General features: G+C 55.2%; 7 protein-coding genes across 7 annotated transcripts; 4 read left to right on the top strand and 3 right to left on the bottom strand.

Annotated features, from left to right (window-relative positions):
* Positions 1 to 993: 993 nt before the first annotated feature.
* Positions 994 to 1,565, bottom strand: M406DRAFT_337503 (uncharacterized protein; the record flags this gene model as incomplete). Its single annotated transcript, XM_040921262.1, has 3 exons — positions 994 to 1,067; positions 1,164 to 1,353; positions 1,542 to 1,565. 3 exons carry the CDS (start codon positions 1,563 to 1,565, stop codon positions 994 to 996), a joined length of 288 nt encoding a protein of 95 aa, XP_040780211.1.
* Positions 1,566 to 2,169: 604 nt separating this feature from the next.
* Positions 2,170 to 4,312, top strand: M406DRAFT_327640 (WD40 repeat-like protein; the record flags this gene model as incomplete). The annotated part of the gene is made up of 2 exons (XM_040920239.1): positions 2,170 to 2,286; positions 2,345 to 4,312. 2 exons carry the CDS (start codon positions 2,170 to 2,172, stop codon positions 4,310 to 4,312), a joined length of 2,085 nt encoding a protein of 694 aa, XP_040780210.1.
* Positions 4,313 to 4,680: 368 nt separating this feature from the next.
* M406DRAFT_355236 (RNA-binding domain-containing protein) lies at positions 4,681 to 6,224 on the top strand. The gene is made up of 4 exons (XM_040923119.1): positions 4,681 to 4,733; positions 4,818 to 5,035; positions 5,130 to 5,271; positions 5,399 to 6,224. Coding segments are annotated over exons 1-4 (792 nt in total). The 5' UTR covers positions 4,681 to 4,731; the 3' UTR covers positions 5,829 to 6,224.
* A 224-nt stretch (positions 6,225 to 6,448) lies between these two features.
* Positions 6,449 to 8,779, top strand: M406DRAFT_273853 (TPR-like protein). Its single transcript, XM_040918198.1, has one exon. The coding sequence runs from the start codon at positions 6,735 to 6,737 to the stop codon at positions 8,634 to 8,636; it is 1,902 nt and encodes a 633-aa protein (XP_040780208.1). The 5' UTR covers positions 6,449 to 6,734; the 3' UTR covers positions 8,637 to 8,779.
* Positions 8,780 to 8,999: 220 nt separating this feature from the next.
* On the bottom strand, positions 9,000 to 11,267 carry M406DRAFT_327637 (uncharacterized protein; the record flags this gene model as incomplete). The annotated part of the gene is made up of 1 exon (XM_040920238.1): positions 9,000 to 11,267. The coding sequence occupies one exon, from the start codon at positions 11,265 to 11,267 to the stop codon at positions 9,000 to 9,002; it is 2,268 nt and encodes a 755-aa protein (XP_040780207.1).
* Positions 11,268 to 12,068: 801 nt separating this feature from the next.
* On the bottom strand, positions 12,069 to 13,870 carry M406DRAFT_250380 (uncharacterized protein; the record flags this gene model as incomplete). The annotated part of the gene is made up of 4 exons (XM_040916693.1): positions 12,069 to 12,964; positions 13,039 to 13,228; positions 13,307 to 13,456; positions 13,517 to 13,870. 4 exons carry the CDS (start codon positions 13,868 to 13,870, stop codon positions 12,069 to 12,071), a joined length of 1,590 nt encoding a protein of 529 aa, XP_040780206.1.
* Positions 13,871 to 14,799: 929 nt separating this feature from the next.
* Positions 14,800 to 15,602, top strand: M406DRAFT_327635 (uncharacterized protein; the record flags this gene model as incomplete). Its single annotated transcript, XM_040920237.1, has 5 exons — positions 14,800 to 14,907; positions 15,109 to 15,161; positions 15,193 to 15,303; positions 15,388 to 15,430; positions 15,585 to 15,602. The coding sequence occupies 5 exons, from the start codon at positions 14,800 to 14,802 to the stop codon at positions 15,600 to 15,602; spliced, it is 333 nt and encodes a 110-aa protein (XP_040780205.1).
* Positions 15,603 to 15,726: the final 124 nt, after the last annotated feature.

The raw sequence follows: 15,726 nt of genomic DNA, 5'->3' as shown, positions 1-15,726 counted from the left end.
CTATGGAAGGTGTGCATAAAGTATTTAGTGATTAGAATAGGAGAAAGTAAGTGGATGGATGGTTCATTGTGTTGACGAAAAACGCAACAAAAATTTGTATAAAGTGCAGATGCAGGCACTTGTCTGTGTCTGGAATGCTGAAGGTCTTCCCTTCCAAGGACAGTTGAAGACTTGTGCGACAAGCCTAATCGATGGGACAGAAACACCCTTCCCCCTAGAGATCAATGCTTTGGCACCGTTTGATATTCTGTCCCAAAGTACTGTGCGTTTTCAAAAAGTCCTGGCTGACCAGAAGCTGTCCACATTTGGAGCAAAAATGGAAAGATAATGACCTAAGTAAGCATTCAAGTATTTACTCATTCAAACATAAGAGCACTATCAGATCTGTATAGAGGCTGTTGACAACTTCTGCCTGTAGGCTGCACACGAAGTCCAGTAGCAACAGCCCAAGAAAACAAACCCAAGAAGAGTGCAACAAGAGAGCGACATCCCCCTTGGCTACTCCATCACAATACAGCCCTAGAACTATGAATGGAATTTTCAATGTCTAGTCCTGGAACGAATTTTGATATGTCTTTACCTCCCGCTTTCTGCCACTTGAATTCCAGTCCACGGATGGTATTTGGGTGATGCATTGAACATCGTGAAGAGTGAGCCGGATGTCATCTACCTTCGCCATGTCATCACCAATACTTTGATCGGTCACGAGTACAGTCCGGTTTTTTTTTTTTTTTTGGAAAATGCCATCTAGTTCAGTAGTGTACAGTCGTACAGACCTCGGTAGGTATCTAGGTCGGTAAAGAAAAAATCTAAAGCCGCAATCCCGGTGAATCGTAAGGTTGCCCGGAGCTGCTTTGTGTGCGTCGGCCACGCCACCGATCGTCCCTTTTGTGTTCCTTGCGAGGCGTCGTCTCTCCGCCGAGCCCCCTCCCTGCCGTGCCTACCGCAACGAGAGCTTCCTATCCCAAATTGTGAGCCCAGGTGGACCAGGACCTAAGGGTTCTCCTTGACCAGGGCGTTGAAGAATGCCTCCAGGTCGAAATTCGCGCTCATCGGATCTTGATTCACTAATCCTGCTGTCAGCGCTCGGGCCTCGTCCAAAGATGATAAAAAATTATGTTGCAGTTTGAGAGAGAGGAACATATCCGGAGTCTTTCACTCACATCCACCGGTCGTCGAGGCCGCTGCTGCCGGGCTGTTCTTCTTCGCAAACTCAGCCTTGGCCTTCTCTATTAATTGCTGCTTGTGCTCATATTCCCTCTTCTCCGCAGCTGCCCTCTGGGTAGCGTTGATTGATCTTTGGTGGGTGAATCCGTAGAAGACGCCAAAGGCGAGAGCGGAGTACCGGAGTACCTGCAGACCTTGATCAGCTTTCTTGTGTCTTTCTGTCTCTCTCTCTCTCTCTCTCCCGAACTGGCCTCGCCATCACGATATGTGCGCCACAGAATACGCCACGATTGACAGACAAATTGGTTTCTGTGTGTGTGGTCGTGCGCGCGAGAAAGGGGCCGTGGGACGACGGCAGGACTTTGTGCACGTACATTAACTCCGGATGTGGCAGACATTTGGGAGGATTTGAAGGCGCCTCGCGACCTTCAGCGACAGGCGAGGGAAAAGAAGGAAAGAGAGAGATCGTGGAGGCGGCCAATTGATGTCGAATGACCCAGGGTGGAACAGCCGTCGAGCAGAGGGAATTTGTTTAGAGTAGCTTGGCTAGATTGCGAGGTTTGAGCCAGTAGTCGGGAATTTTCGCGAGAGACCAGCCCAGAGCTTCCCAGGCACGCCAAGATTCGTCCCAAAGCCGAAGCGGCTGGCAAAACTGGCTGGGAAAAGCTCGGACCACCTTGTCTACCTTTGAACGTTCCCCCCCCCCCCCCCTGGTGTGCCGCTAGAGCCCAACCATAGGCCCCGAGTGGTGAGGACTGCGACGCATGTGCCTGATTGCTTGGCCCCATCGCGACCATCACCATTGACAAAGAGACATCTGCCGCACTAGGGTACCTTGGTATCTTCCACAAGATTTCCCTCTCAGCTCCATCCAAACGACTGCACAGCCCAGACAGCTTCAGAATTGCTACACATACTTTTTTTATTTATTAGAAAACCACAGTTCTTCGGACTACAGACACGAGATCATCTTGAGATGGGTTACTAAAGGGCACTACCAAAATGCAGCAACGACGGGAGGAGATCCTCGCCAAAAAGGCGAAGCTAGCAGAGCTGAAGCGCCAGAGGGAGTTGCGCCAGACTCAAGGCGGCGGTCGTACAAGTTTTGGTGGGAGCGAGGTTTGAATTCCCCGTGTCTGTCCCTGCTGCCTCTCGCTCGAGCTGAACAGCAAAGTAGTTGATCTCACCGACCCCTGGCCGAGCCGATAACCGCCGAGAAATCGAATCCCTCATCAACAGCCTCGTTGGCGAGAGCCGTCCTGGGTCAATATCGACGGGCGGTGCTGCATCTCCAGTCCACAGAGGCAGTCGACCGAACAGTGTGTTGAGTGCGGGAGAGCTCAGCAATGTCGCGGCGTCGGAGTTCACGTTACCGCCTGGGGCCGAGAGCCTGACGCAGACGGTCTACAGCCATCCGCAGGTGTTGACTGCAGCCCCGCTGACGACGGTCTACGAGTGTCCGCCCTCGCCAGTCAAGGAGATCTTCTCCTACAGCAAAGGTGTTCAGACGTCCGAGGACTTGCTACCGGCGGCGCCACTGCGGTCGCGAACATTCTCTGTGGATTCGCTCGCCGAAGATGCGTCTTCCACATCCAACAAGCGCATGAGCCGACGAGAGCGGGACAAGGAGGAGGAGCTCCGGCAGAAGATCCGGCAAGAGCTGGAGGATGAGCTGCAGGCCACGAAGGAGCTCACGGGCGGAGACGGCAAGAATGCGGCGCTGTCGACGTCGAACTTTGCGAGCAGAAATCTGACCAACGACGAGCTGGATGCTATCATCGCATCAGACGAATTTGTCGACTTTTTTGACCGGTCTGTCAAGGTCATCGAAAAGGCACTGGATCAGTATGATATCTTGACAGACTACACACTGCAGGCGGAGGACATCGACGACGATGATGAGCAGGGCAATACCGGGGGCAAGGGCCGGCGGAAGGTGAAGGAAAAACGGCAATTCTATGATGAGAGGTGGTCGAAAAAGCGCATGGTCAGCGCCATCGACTTCTCACCCAAATTCCAGGAGCTGGTATTGGCATCGTACACCAAGAATCCATCAGCCCCGCACGAGCCAGACGGCATTGTCCAGGTCTGGAATCTGGAGCTCCACGACCGGCCCGAATTCGTGTTCCACGCACAGTCCGACATTCTCACAGCAAAATTCTCCCCCTTCCACCCCAATCTCATTGTCGGCGGTGCGTACAGTGGACAAGTTCTCTTGTGGGACACCAGAGCACGAGCTGCACCAGTTCAGAAGACGCCTCTGACCGGCTATGGCCACACACACCCCGTCTATGCCCTTGACATCATCGGCACACAAAACGCCAACAATATCATATCATGCTCCACGGACGGGACCGTCTGTGGCTGGACCGTCGACATGCTGGCACAGCCGCAGGAGACACTGAACCTGGCCGCGCCACCACCAAACAAGACCGACTACATCAGCCCACTATGCCTATCCTTCCCTCAGGCCGACCCTACGTTTTTCCTGGTCGGGACGGAGGAGGGTACAATCTTCCCCTGTCACAGGTATGACCGTGCCGGAGCCAAGGCGGGTGTTGACCCACGAGTCAGTTACAAGGGCCATGCCGGCCCGGTCATGTCTGTCGACTTCCATCCGGCCAGGGGTCCCGTCGACCTAGGCGACCTGGTCCTCTCCAGCAGTCTGGACTGGAGCGTTAAGCTCTGGAAGGTCCGCGCGCCAGCCACGACGTCGACCATTGGTGGTCTGGGTGCCAGCGGAGAGGGCGCAGTCTCACACCTGATGGACTTTGTGCGAGAAGACGTTGTCTACGACGCGGCCTGGTCGCCTGTGAAGCCAGGTGTGTTCGCACTCGTCGACGGTGCGGGCTGGCTGGAGCTGTGGGACATCACCGTCGAGACGGAAGAGCCGGTGACAAGGATAAGTCCCAGCCCCAGGAAGGACAGCCGGACTATGCTATCCAAGAGTCTCAACAAGGTGCGCTGGGAACAGCAGGAGGGCAAGAGGCTCGCTGCGGGTGGTATTGATGGTGCCCTGACAGTGTTCGAGGTTGGACCGGATCTGGGCGGGAAGGAGAGTCTCAGGAACGAGGAGTGGACCAATGTCAAGAAACTCGTGAATCGGGTCGAGACGATGGGTGCCAATGGAGCGACGGAAGTGTAGAGAGAACCTTTGTGGCCAGAAATGTTCCCAGGACGAGGTCAATTGTGAGGGAACGAGCCATTGGAACACGAGGCAAGGCGGAACTGTTTGTGTAGATGCCATGGGCTTCACCATTTTTATACCCCATCTTCTTTTATGAGCAAACCCTGAACTTCTCCCGTAGTGCCGGACAGGAACAGCAGCATCATCACGGGTGCGGGTGACTTGATGTTGTATTACGTAATTAAACTACAGGGGTGTTCATCGCAAGCTCGAAAAAAATTAGGCGAGGGCAATACGGTAACTTTTTTTTGCTTTTGGCGCGTCCCTCCGCTATTGTCAAAGTGATCACCCGACCTGCAATTGCATCTTCTTCTCTTTCTTTCCTACATAAGGTATTTTTTTGGTCTGATTACTCGGTCCATTGTCTCTTGTTCAAAATGTAAGTCAAATCGCTCTTCCTTCTTTGTTTCTATAGCCTGTCTATTTCGATCTCGAGCCCTAATGCGACATGTCCCATCTGCAGGAATCCTCTTCGACGTGCCGCCACGAGGGTGGCTGTCTCGGCCTCTCGAGTTCCTTCGACCAAGATCTCGGTGTTTGGAATTGCCACACAGTTCGCTGCTGTTCCCTCAGCACGTATCATCGCTCCCATCGCCGTGCGATGCTTCTCGCAGACTCTTCGCGTCGCCGAGGAAGAAGGCGAAGGCGCTGCTGCTCCGGAGACGCCTGCTAAGGCTGGGGGTAAGCGAGTCCCTTGTGCTCAAGGCACAGATTCTACCTGATTTGAATACAAATACTTCGTCAGGAGTGCGCAGCCGTTGACCCGATCGAGCAGACCCCAATGAGCCTGGACACGGACTGTTCATCCGGAACATGGTCTTCGAGGCCAACGAGGACCACCTGAGGGAGGCGTACGAGAAATATGGCGAGATCACCAAGGTTGCCGTTGCACGCGATTCTCGTGGTCTGAGCAGAGGGTAGGGTTTTGCTATCTTTGATTCCCCTTCCCGTTCCTTTCCTTCCACTTTAAATAGAATTCCAGCAGCCAGTTTGTGCTTGGCAGCCTCTGGTCAACCTTTTTCTGACGGGTGGATGTCACCACAGATACGGATTCGTCTGGTTCACCACCCGCGAAGCCATGGAGCAGGCTGTCGACGGTACCAACTCCTCTTTCTGGCACGGCCGCCGCATCTCGGTCTCCCCTCGCTCCCCACGTACCAGAGAAAACAAGTCGAGCCGCAGTGTCGGCCCCACTAGATCGCTGTACATTGGCAACATTCCTTATGAGACGACCGACGCCGAGTTGAACCGCATCTTCCGCGAGCTTAACAACGTGACGGATGTTCGTGTTGCTGTTGACCGCACCACCGGATGGCCCCGCGGATTCGCTCACGCCGACTTCACCGATGTCGAGGCCGCCACCGCGGCGATGAAGCACCTCCAGGGCATCACGATTGGCGGCCGCGAGCTGAGGCTGGATTATGCTGCTGATGTGTCCAAGAACCCGCTCGCGGGCCAGCAGCAATCGTCATGAGCATAGCAGCAAGATGTGGACAAGAAGGCAAAAGGGATTGGGGAGCCAGGCTGTTGTTGTAGCGCTTTACCTGTGTCTACGAAGCGAGGAGGCGGAAGGGGCAAGGTCTTTCGCAGGTCTTTCAACACCTCAATCCAGTCACCAGCAGTTGTGAGACGGAGAAGGGTGTTTCTCAGGATGAGACAGGCCAAGGTGACAAGTATGGACAGGGTTTGGTGTCTCGAGGGAGTCATTTTTTTTCCGGGTCCACAATGATATTCATACAAAAAATCGTACACGTTCGGACTGGAAGATGTTATTGCGCGCTTGATTTTTAATGCGGCACGTTATGGCACTGTAACGTTGCTCATGTAGTGTACGTGTTCTCGAGTTTCAATGAAAAGTCTCCCCTTCTCACCTGGATAGTACATGCACGGAGTGTGAAAGCGTCCAGGGTTGGTGGGTCATCAACTGTCACCAAGCATATGGACTAGAGTACCCGTAGAGTGCCACCATGGAGCCTCGGTAAAGTTAGCCGCAGGTGACCAAACATGTACCGTATCTCCACTGGTTCCTCGGCCCGTCCTTACACTTCTCGCCCCTCAAAATAAACCCCACGTCAGAACAAACCACAAGAACAACACACGACAGCCTTCCCTCCCAGCCTCCTTCCTATTTCCCCTTCTCTCCTCGTCCTCGTCCTCTTCCATACCAGCTCACTGATTTCACCCATCCACCTGTGGAAGATCAAGAGATCCAAACGTCATATTCAGTACTCAAAACAGAGAAACACTCGACATCCGCTTGCTGCCCTCTCGATCATCCTCGAACGCCGACGTCCTTAGGCTTCCTTTGTCTCACCCCCAAACCACACTCCGGTCCTCATCCATACATCTAGGGAGACTGCCTCCCAATCACGCCAGGACCATGGCCTCTTTCATGGGCGGCGGCGCCGAGTGCTCGACGTCGAACCCCCTCAGCCAGATGAGCAAGCATGTGCAAGGCGACAGCAGCCTCCAGCGGGACCGCTTTATGAACACCGGCCCCGGCGGTGCCTCGGCACAGGGCTTCCGAAGCAGCGCGGGTCCTGGCACACCGCTCGACGGCAAGATGAACGCCTTCATGCAGCAGAATCCCAACATGCCGGTGGAGATGGCCTTGCAACGGCAGGGCCCTGGTCCCGCGTCCGGCGGTCAGATCCACATCGATCCTGCACACAGCATGCACCTCCGTGCGCAGTCTGTGTCGCCGCCGTCCTTCTCTCCTTCATTTACTCCCGATGAGTTTGCCAAGTTCCAGGCAGCGAACCGCTCCGCCAATGCGAGGTCGAGTCCGGCCCCACAGGCACAGTCCATGACCGTCTCGACGTACCAGAGGCCCATGATGATGGGGGCAGGACCCATGTCGATGGGGATGATGCAGCAGGGCATGTATGGGGGCATGCCCATGTACTCACAACAACAGCAGCAGGCGCCGGCACAGCAAAACTACCAGACCGATGTGAAGGGCAAGGGGAAGGAGGTGGACACACAGGAGCTGCAGACGAGGTTCGAGGAGCAGTTCAAGCTGCATGATGAGCACGACGAGTCCCTGGCCATGGAGGAGGAGCTGAACCAGATGGACGAGAAGCTGATGGAATCGGAGACGGGCTTTGGAGATTTCGAGTCAATATGGAAGGGAATACAAGAAGGCGAGGCGGCGATGCGGTCCATGCCCGACGACGACCTCGACATCAAATGGGGCGATGGCATCGATTCCTGGGGAGGTGGAGGCGGGCGCATGTCGGCCGACCCCCTGATTGAGGATTATTTGTTCGAGCAGGACAACCTCTTCAAGGACCAGGCCAACCCGTTCGAAGAAGGCGTGCGCATCATGGACGAAGGCGGCAACCTGTCTCTGGCGGCCTTGGCATTCGAGGCTGCCGCGCAGAAGGACCCGAAACATATCGAGGCGTGGGCGCGCCTGGGCTCGGCACAGTCACAAAACGAGAAGGAGGATGCGGCTCTGCGGGCATACCAGAGGGTTCTGCAGCTCGACCCTCACAACCTCGACGCCCTCATGGGGCTCGCCGTCTCCTACACCAACGAGGGCTACGACAGCACTGCCTACCGAACCCTGGAGCGGTGGCTCTCGGTCAAATACCCGCAGGTCATCTCACCAGATGCCCTGTCCAACCCGGCCGAGGTGGGCTTCACGGACCGGGCAGAGCTGCACAACAAGATCACAGGCCTCTTCATCGAGGCGGCGCAGTACGCCCCCGACGGCGAGCACATGGACCCGGACGTGCAGGTGGGCCTCGGCGTCCTGTTCTACGGCAGCGAGGACTTCGACAAGGCCGTCGACTGCTTCCACGCCGCGCTGGCCTCCTCGGAGCTCGGCATCGCCAACCAGCGCAACCAGCTGCACCTCCTCTGGAACCGGCTGGGCGCCACCCTCGCCAACAGCGGCAAGAGCGAGGAGGCCATCGCAGCCTACGAAAAGGCCCTGGCCCTGCGGCCCAACTTTGTGCGCGCCCGCTACAACCTCGGCGTGTCGTGCATGAACATTGGCTGCTACGAGCAGGCCGCCGGCCACCTCCTGAGCGCCCTGGCCATGCACAAGACCGTCGAGAAGGCCGGCAGGGAGAAGGCCAGGGAGCTGCTGAGCACCACCGGCGACGGCGCCGACGTCAGCGACGAGCATCTCGACCGCATGACCACCCACAACCGCAGCACCACCCTGTATGATACGCTGCGCAGGGTGTTTACCCTCATGAGCAGGAGGGACTTGAGCGAGAAGGTTGTCTTCGGGGTGGATCCGGATATCTTCCGGCCCGAGTTTGAGTTTTGAAAAAAAGATTCATTTTGTTGGTGGTGGCAGAGGAGGAGGAAGAGAAAAGAAAGAGAAAAGGAAGGGGGGGGGGGGTTGATGATAGGCAAGATTGGTATATCAATCGAGATATAATCAGAATGCATGTGAATGATGAACATAGTACCGAGTAGGATCTGGCCTTTTTTGTCAGATTTTTCCATTCGCTACGACTTGAGCTTTGCTCTTCCTCTCGCTCAAGTCATGAACGCCTCACGCCTCGCAGCTTTTTGCACCGTGGTGTAGGCAGTAAAGACTCCTTGGGCTTTTGTATATCCCATACATACTCTCCGCCTTCAATTTACCCAACCAAAAGTCATGATTCCTTAGCCAAGCACATCATGTCTACTTGACGCCAATAAACGCGATGCCCTCACGAGCCTGGCGCGCGGCTCTCCTGAGCTCCTGCTCCTCGCGATCCGTCCACTTGACGCTCAGCTGGTCCCACTTCATGCCAGGCGTATTGTACTCTTTCTTCCACTGTGACTGCATGCTCTGCAGCCGGCTCATCTCCCGCGGATCCCCGCTGCCGCTGAAGACGATGAACGCCGTGCAGGGCGGCAGGGCGTCGTAGATGCGCTTCAGGCGATTTGCCACGTCCGTCAGGCACTGCTCCAGCGGCGAGGCGCCTGGCTCGGCGTGGGGTGCGCCCGCATCCTGGTCGCTGTCCTGTAGTGCTGTCGCCGTCGTGAAGTTTTTGAGGTCCACCACGGCATTGCTGAACACGTCTGTCCCCGGGTTGGCGGCAAAAGGGTTGGTGCGCGTCGTCGCGGCGTGGAGCTCTTCAAGCTCTTTAGGCGGGCCGGCATCCTCCCCGGAGGCATCTTTCCTATTACGATTCCACCATCCCTGGAGGGCCTCCAGCTCACGCATTCGCGCCCAGACGAAGTCGGCCCCTCCACCCTTCACGACTGCCCCGTCTGGGTCTCCACGCACCGCGCGAAGCACACCCGCCTCGACGTCCGCATCGCTGGTGCACCCGCCAAGCACCACATCGGCCAGGTTACAGACACTGCGCTGGGCATCGCCCCAATCCACGGCTGCGGAAGATTTGCCGACCGACAGGCCGCCCGTGGCTTCGGGCCCAGCCTGTGCGCGGTAGGCAGTACCGGCGCGGCCCAGGCGCTTGAAGAGGTTCTCCCCCGTGGACTCGCCAGCGCCCCAGGCCTTGCCCTTTTCGCACTTCTTCTTGACCAGATCGAGGCAGGTCCTGGCGTCCTCAATGCTGTCGTGGCCTTGGAGGGTGCCATCGCCCTTCTGGACATCCCGGCCGAGGAATTTTTGTGCGAGCCATTTGAGGGAGTGCTTGAAGGGGGGACCCTTTGGATGGGGGAAAAGAACGGAGGTGTCAACGATAAAAGGGTGTGTCATCCTCAGGGCTTTCATGTCGGAGTCGAGGGAATGGCCCAAGAGGAGGGTCTGTGGAGTGATGAGCTTGAGGAGGCGCTGCTGAATATCCTGTAGGGTCGTGGTCACAGGATCAAGCATCTCCTTGGTGATGCCTGAGAACCGCGTCACATAATCTGTGATTGGTTTGTCCGGCTTGACCAACTCGTCCATAACGACACTCCCGTCCCACGAGACGACGCTAATCCTCGTGAGAGAGAACTCCTTCTCTCCTGTCATGCACATCTCGCAGTCGATGGCAAGCACCTCGCGACCTGCAGTGATGCTGCCCTGCTGTATCTCTGACTCAGGAACCTCGCCGTCCTGGAGACTGCTCACCTCTGTGTGTACCCACTCGATCTCGCTCGTGGAGGCGTTGAGGGTCTGTCCGGGTTTCAGCAAGCTTGGGTGAACAGAGAAGCCATTCTCGATGTACTGCTCAGGCGTCAGGATGAAATCGGTAATACGAGTTCGAACGTTGGTCCAGCCCTGAGGATCCTTGACGGGCTTGGGGCCCTTCTTCTTCTTATCCTCGGCAGACTTGGGTACAGGAGCTGTCAGAAAGGTAGAGATGGGCGAGTGCATGCGCCCTTGCTTGTCGTCGCCAGTGGCTCTGCAGGGCCAGAGATGGGAAAACATCTCTGCAAACGGCCGCAGAGCCTTTGGCAGACGATCCTGGCTGAGGGGACGTGGGTAGTAGTCATCAGGAGAGGTGAGGAAACGGTCGGCCGCTTGGCCGCGATTCTTGCCATCGGCACGGTTGTAGGTCGCGTAGTCGATATTGTGTTTGAACATCAACTCCTCGAGACCTGGCACGAGAACAGTGACGATCTTCCTGAAATGGGGTCGATGCCTGACGGAAACCCATTGCGGAGCTGTGCCGTCAGCCATGATGTAGAGGATCAAGTTTCGCAGCTGGGCTATGTCGATCTTGGACTGTAGCCTGGCAGACGTCGAGAAGGTGATGGCTGGGTAGCTGGACCCGTCAGGTCTGGGCGTTTTCTTCGATTTCTTAGTCGGGCGACGTTCAACCTTTTCCCAGCCATCATCATTATCGCCATCACCATTCCTGGTTTCGTCTTCCTGGTTGCCATCGACTGACCGCCGCCTCTTTGTGCCTGTGCTGTTGGAGTCGCTGCGTGACGATGGGGAGGCTACTTGAGTCTGTGAAGCCACAGCCTCCCCGGCAGCAGCACTGTTGTTGTTGTTTGCTGTCACACCTTCCATCATGACTAGTAGAATGACTGAAGTAAGACAGGCTCAATAAACTTCTTGTTCAAGGACCACACAAAGGCTTTGCGGCCTCGATATGTTGTGGTGGGACAGTGCAGCTCAGGCAGCTGTCGATTGGTCTCGAGTGAGGTTGTACATCCTTGAGCTGAAATTTCAAGGTCACTCTGCAAGCTATGAGCGGCTGGAGTATGTATAGTACTAGGCGCGTCCAAACCTGTGGCAGGACCCCCATGGAAGCATGCTACGGGCACTTACAGGCGTCAACCCACTAAAACCAAGCTCCTATAACTGACTAGCAAGTGCTAGCCACACCATCTAACAGGCTCTAGGAAACATTTAGACTACTAAAAAATAGGCTGAAATGCCTGGTCCGACAGAGCAGGTACTCTGGGAACAATATTATCGCCTTCTATCTGCTTGTTTCTCTAGTTGGAACATGTGTCTTTGATAAGCCAAGAAGAGTAGAGTGCCAAGATGGTTCAAAGCTTCGCTGTTAAAATGTGAAGTTTCCAGCTGAAGAATTTCTGGACATTCGGGTTGCTTTTGCAAATTCTGCAGACTCCCTCCCACAGCAGCAGACAAGCACTGCTGTGCATTTTATTTACGGTAAACCAAACGAAAGGTGGCATACGGTACGTTTCATTACATGACTGGACATAAACATACTTCCGGCCCATCGAGAGATAACTGGCTTGATCATGATATAACTCTTCCAATCCTTTAAAAAATCATCTCGGTTGATGAAGCCATACACGCTCCCTTGTGCGGCCCGAACACTGTCTACCAGAAGAAGTGCTATGCGGTCTCCGCAAAATCTGCAACCATGATGTCCACCGCAAATGAAGCCAAATCCTCGATGGGCTGCAGGATCTGCTCCTTGAAGTACTTGGTGCCGGCCTCGTCACGACTCTTGACCCAACCACGAAGAAGCCCCGACTCCTTCTCCCGGCCCGGCAGACTCGCAATGTCTTTAAGAAAACTTCTCGCAAGCTCCACGATCTCCCAGTCTTCCGAGTTGGCCAGCAGCCCGTATTTCTCCACCATCAGCGCGAGTGCCTCGCACATGGCGACCTGATCAGCCTGGCGCAAGCACATCATTACCCTCTCATCGGATCTTCTGGAGAGCTCGTCCATCACCGAAGGTGGTGCCGTGTTCGTGAGCGTCTTGGCGATGACCATGAGGCCCTTGAGCCGTCGCTCATTGAAGGGCGCGGGATACTTGAAGGGGGCACAGCTCAGGGCGGCGAAGCACGCGACAGAGAGTGCATGTGCAAAGCTGCCAGTTTCCATGTAGTACATAATGGCGTGCTCGACTGTCAGCCCCAGTGGTTCCTGTGCCCACATGTGGGCCTGTATCAAAGGCTGGCATTGTTTCCACTGATGTTGCAGGTGTGTGAGTCGTGCCTCGGATGTCCTAGGCGCCTGTGAAGGATCGGGGGGTTGGCAGGCGACGTAGATCTCATCGATGCTATCCTTGAGCTCCTTGAGGCCCGCTTGTGAGCTTGGCGGCTTTATGGGTGGTTTGCGGAGTTTCTCCAGGTTGGGAACCAGGCTGAACGAATTTAGGGGAATGATAGGGGAGCTCTTGCACACTTCGTAGACCGTCAGGTCGCCTTTGCAGCGTGGGCAGACGCACTCGAAATGGTACAGGTGGAGGCCGAGTTGACGGAATAGCTTTGGCTTGGTATAGTCTGATAATGTCAACATATAGCCAAAGAAAAGGATGGCACCGAAACATAACCCTTGAACTGGAGAAGGTACCTACCAATGTATGAGATGGTGATCTCGTCTCCCTCCTTGATCGGGAGCTCGGCTCTCAGAAAGGCCTGCCTTCCCGAGAAGTTGACAACCGCATTCGGTATACAGGAATGATTGGCCATGGCAAGAGTCTTGTGGAGGAAGATGCCAGCCTGCCCTGTATCCGCGTCCGTCCTGTCAAAGGAGTTTGTCTGGATCTGTCTGGTCGTCAGAAAAGGACTCTTGGAAGAACCTCCTATACAGCAACGTATAGTATGGGTGTCTTGGCGGCCTACCTTGCATAAAATATCCCTCGCCATGTGAAGTTGATCGTCATTCTCCTTCCTCCCGGCATATGCCATGCCACCATAAGCCTGAAGGCCAACATCTTTCCAGACGTCGGCATTCTGCTTGAACTTGTCCACGTTTCCCTCCAGATGGCCAAACTGGCTTCTCAGCTCCGAGTCTGCATCCCACTTCAACAGGACCTGCACCAGTGCCCTCACGGGCGTGGGCAGCCAGTCTTTGTCGACCGAGGCTTTGACCCTCTTGTACACCTTGCACTCGAGCTTGTGGATGAGGCCCCAGTTGGCTTTCTGACAGGCTGGACCGCAGTACACCACGGCCCTGCAGCCCGTGCACGCCTTTGTCGGCTTGGTATGGCTCAGGCAGTGGTTGCAGACAATTTTAGCAGACGGGCCGTTGGGGAGAACCAATATCGGGTCTAAGAAGGCTGCGATGAGCTCACCGGGCTGGAAGGCCTTACGCGCCGCGAGACACCGCCCAGCCGCACCTTTGCCCTTGGTGCCGCGAATATCGACATTGGCGCGAGCCTGGTCGTCCGAGGAGATGGAGGTCATGGTGTCGTGGATATCAAGAAAGCCTTGTGGGTCTAAAGTATTCGTGTTCATGTTCTGAGGCAGAATATACCAAGTCGCAGGATTACATAACCCGGGGTTAGGGTTATAGGCCACCTAGATCATCAGTGAGCCAGGTGATGATCCATGGGATTCAGACTGAAGAGCTGGGATATATATATTCGATCTCAACAGCACAGATAACCTTGTCGCTAGTGGGGTCCTTGCATCGATTTCTAGAAGAAAACAGAAAGAAAAAAAGAACGATTCTGTATGATGATTTATATTGAATGACAAAATTATACAACGCAGTCAAATGTGGCCCGTCTTCATCAACGTCCCCAGGCAGGTCTGGCAACTTTCTGGCTTCCAAGAACGAGGTCCTGTCCGCGCTCATTTCACCTCTGTCCCGTATTGGTTCGGTGCATGTCGTCCCGCCAAGGCATCCTGCCAAAACGCAAGCGCATCGCCTTTCGCCCGCAGTGAGCCAGGGAAGAAAACGTTTAACAGCGATGTTCCAACAAGTGGATACTTGGACTCGAGCTCTTGGAGGACTGTCGCGACACGAGGGCCTTTTATGACTTCCTTCAACTTCACGTGAAACCGTGCGAAGCCGGTTGCCGGCCAGCTCCCGCAGCGTACAAGTTCTGTATACTGCCCAGAAGACCAACCCCCATCAAGTCTGTACAAATGAATGGGGAAGAATAAGTCAGATACTCACCAACACCATACTCAGGGTCTCGATTTATAAAAGTAAATGACTTACACCAGGTATGGTTTTGGAGGCCAGCCACTAGGATGAGGTGGACTAACCACAAAAGCGCCAGCAACACACGGACATGATCCTTGTTATCCGGCTTGCCTTTGCCGTACGTGTGCCACGCGCCAGCACCTCAACGTCCATTCCTACTTTATCTTTCCTGCTATTCAAAATGACCACAGCGTGCCTGGCCCCGTTACCCTGTGTGATGGTGACGGTTGTGCCTCCTTTCTTGGGACATGCCCACTTCTCCTCCCGCCATTGTGGGAGTGAAGCGCCTGTAAGTGCAAGGACTGTAGCCGTAGCAGTGACCAGGAATATATCCCATGAGCCATGAAGTACCCACGGCAGAATCGAGATCACAAGCTGCACGATGATCACCAGAACACCTGAACACCAACGACGTCGACGGAGGATACACCGTGAGGAAGGAGCGGATTGTCTTGGATCTCGTAGACGCTGACTCTGACAACCTCCCAAGCTGGTTGCCCTGGAGGTCGAGGAGGCGTGTACCGAGTCATCGTGCTGCAGATAGTAGCCTTTTCTGACACGGGGGGTTGATGAGCGGCTTCATCCGCAAGCTGATCGTCCACCTCGGCATTCAAGTCTCTCAGCAGGCGCCCAAGGACCTAGCTATCAGTGATCCTGAGATGACCTGTGTCGGCCCCGATCACCTGTACGTTGGAAACATCCGTTTTGGGCATGAGTTTATCGTCTACGAATATTTAGTCAGCCTGCCTGGTATATCCTCAGCTTCCAGGCTGCCACAAACCTCCGATAACATCGAGCAAGGCGGCGACAGCGTAAGCCACCCATCCGAAGGAAAAGGCGACGGGCGTAAGTGCACGTCCAGTTAGTTGAGCAATTGCGCGTTTCACGACATCGCCACCCACGAGCGTGAGCACGGAGAGAACGTCGTTGGGGTTCTCCTACTGGGCTGCTATCACTTGGGACAAGCTCGAGCTGGAGGCCTGACTTGACGCTGTGATGTTGAGAGTAGATGTTGTCATTTGTGTATTGTTCGTCGGATGCAAGGTAATTGCGTGATGAAGCCATGATGGAGCCATACTGCGGTTCTATGAAATCGATCTTTCGGTTG

This window comes from Cryphonectria parasitica, assembly GCF_011745365.1.
Source record: "Cryphonectria parasitica EP155 unplaced genomic scaffold M406scaffold_2, whole genome shotgun sequence".
In the NCBI taxonomy this organism is placed as follows: domain Eukaryota; kingdom Fungi; phylum Ascomycota; class Sordariomycetes; order Diaporthales; family Cryphonectriaceae; genus Cryphonectria; species Cryphonectria parasitica.
The sequence above is the reverse complement of the archived record's forward strand: the minus strand, read 5'-3'. Positions and strand labels throughout refer to the sequence as shown.

What these genes read in the sequence shown, in the direction of transcription:
- M406DRAFT_355236 (XM_040923119.1), top strand. An exon ending in GACGCCTGCTAAGGCTGGGG is followed by an intron (nt 5,036 to 5,129) that starts GTAAGCGAGTCC and finishes CCGATCGAGCAG; the next exon opens with ACCCCAATGAGCCTGGACAC. An exon ending in TCTCGTGGTCTGAGCAGAGG is followed by an intron (nt 5,272 to 5,398) that starts GTAGGGTTTTGC and finishes ATGTCACCACAG; the next exon opens with ATACGGATTCGTCTGGTTCA.
- M406DRAFT_273853 (XM_040918198.1), top strand. Translation starts at nt 6,735, where the DNA reads ATGGCCTCTTTCATGGGCGGCGGCGCCGAGTGCTCGACGTCGAACCCC.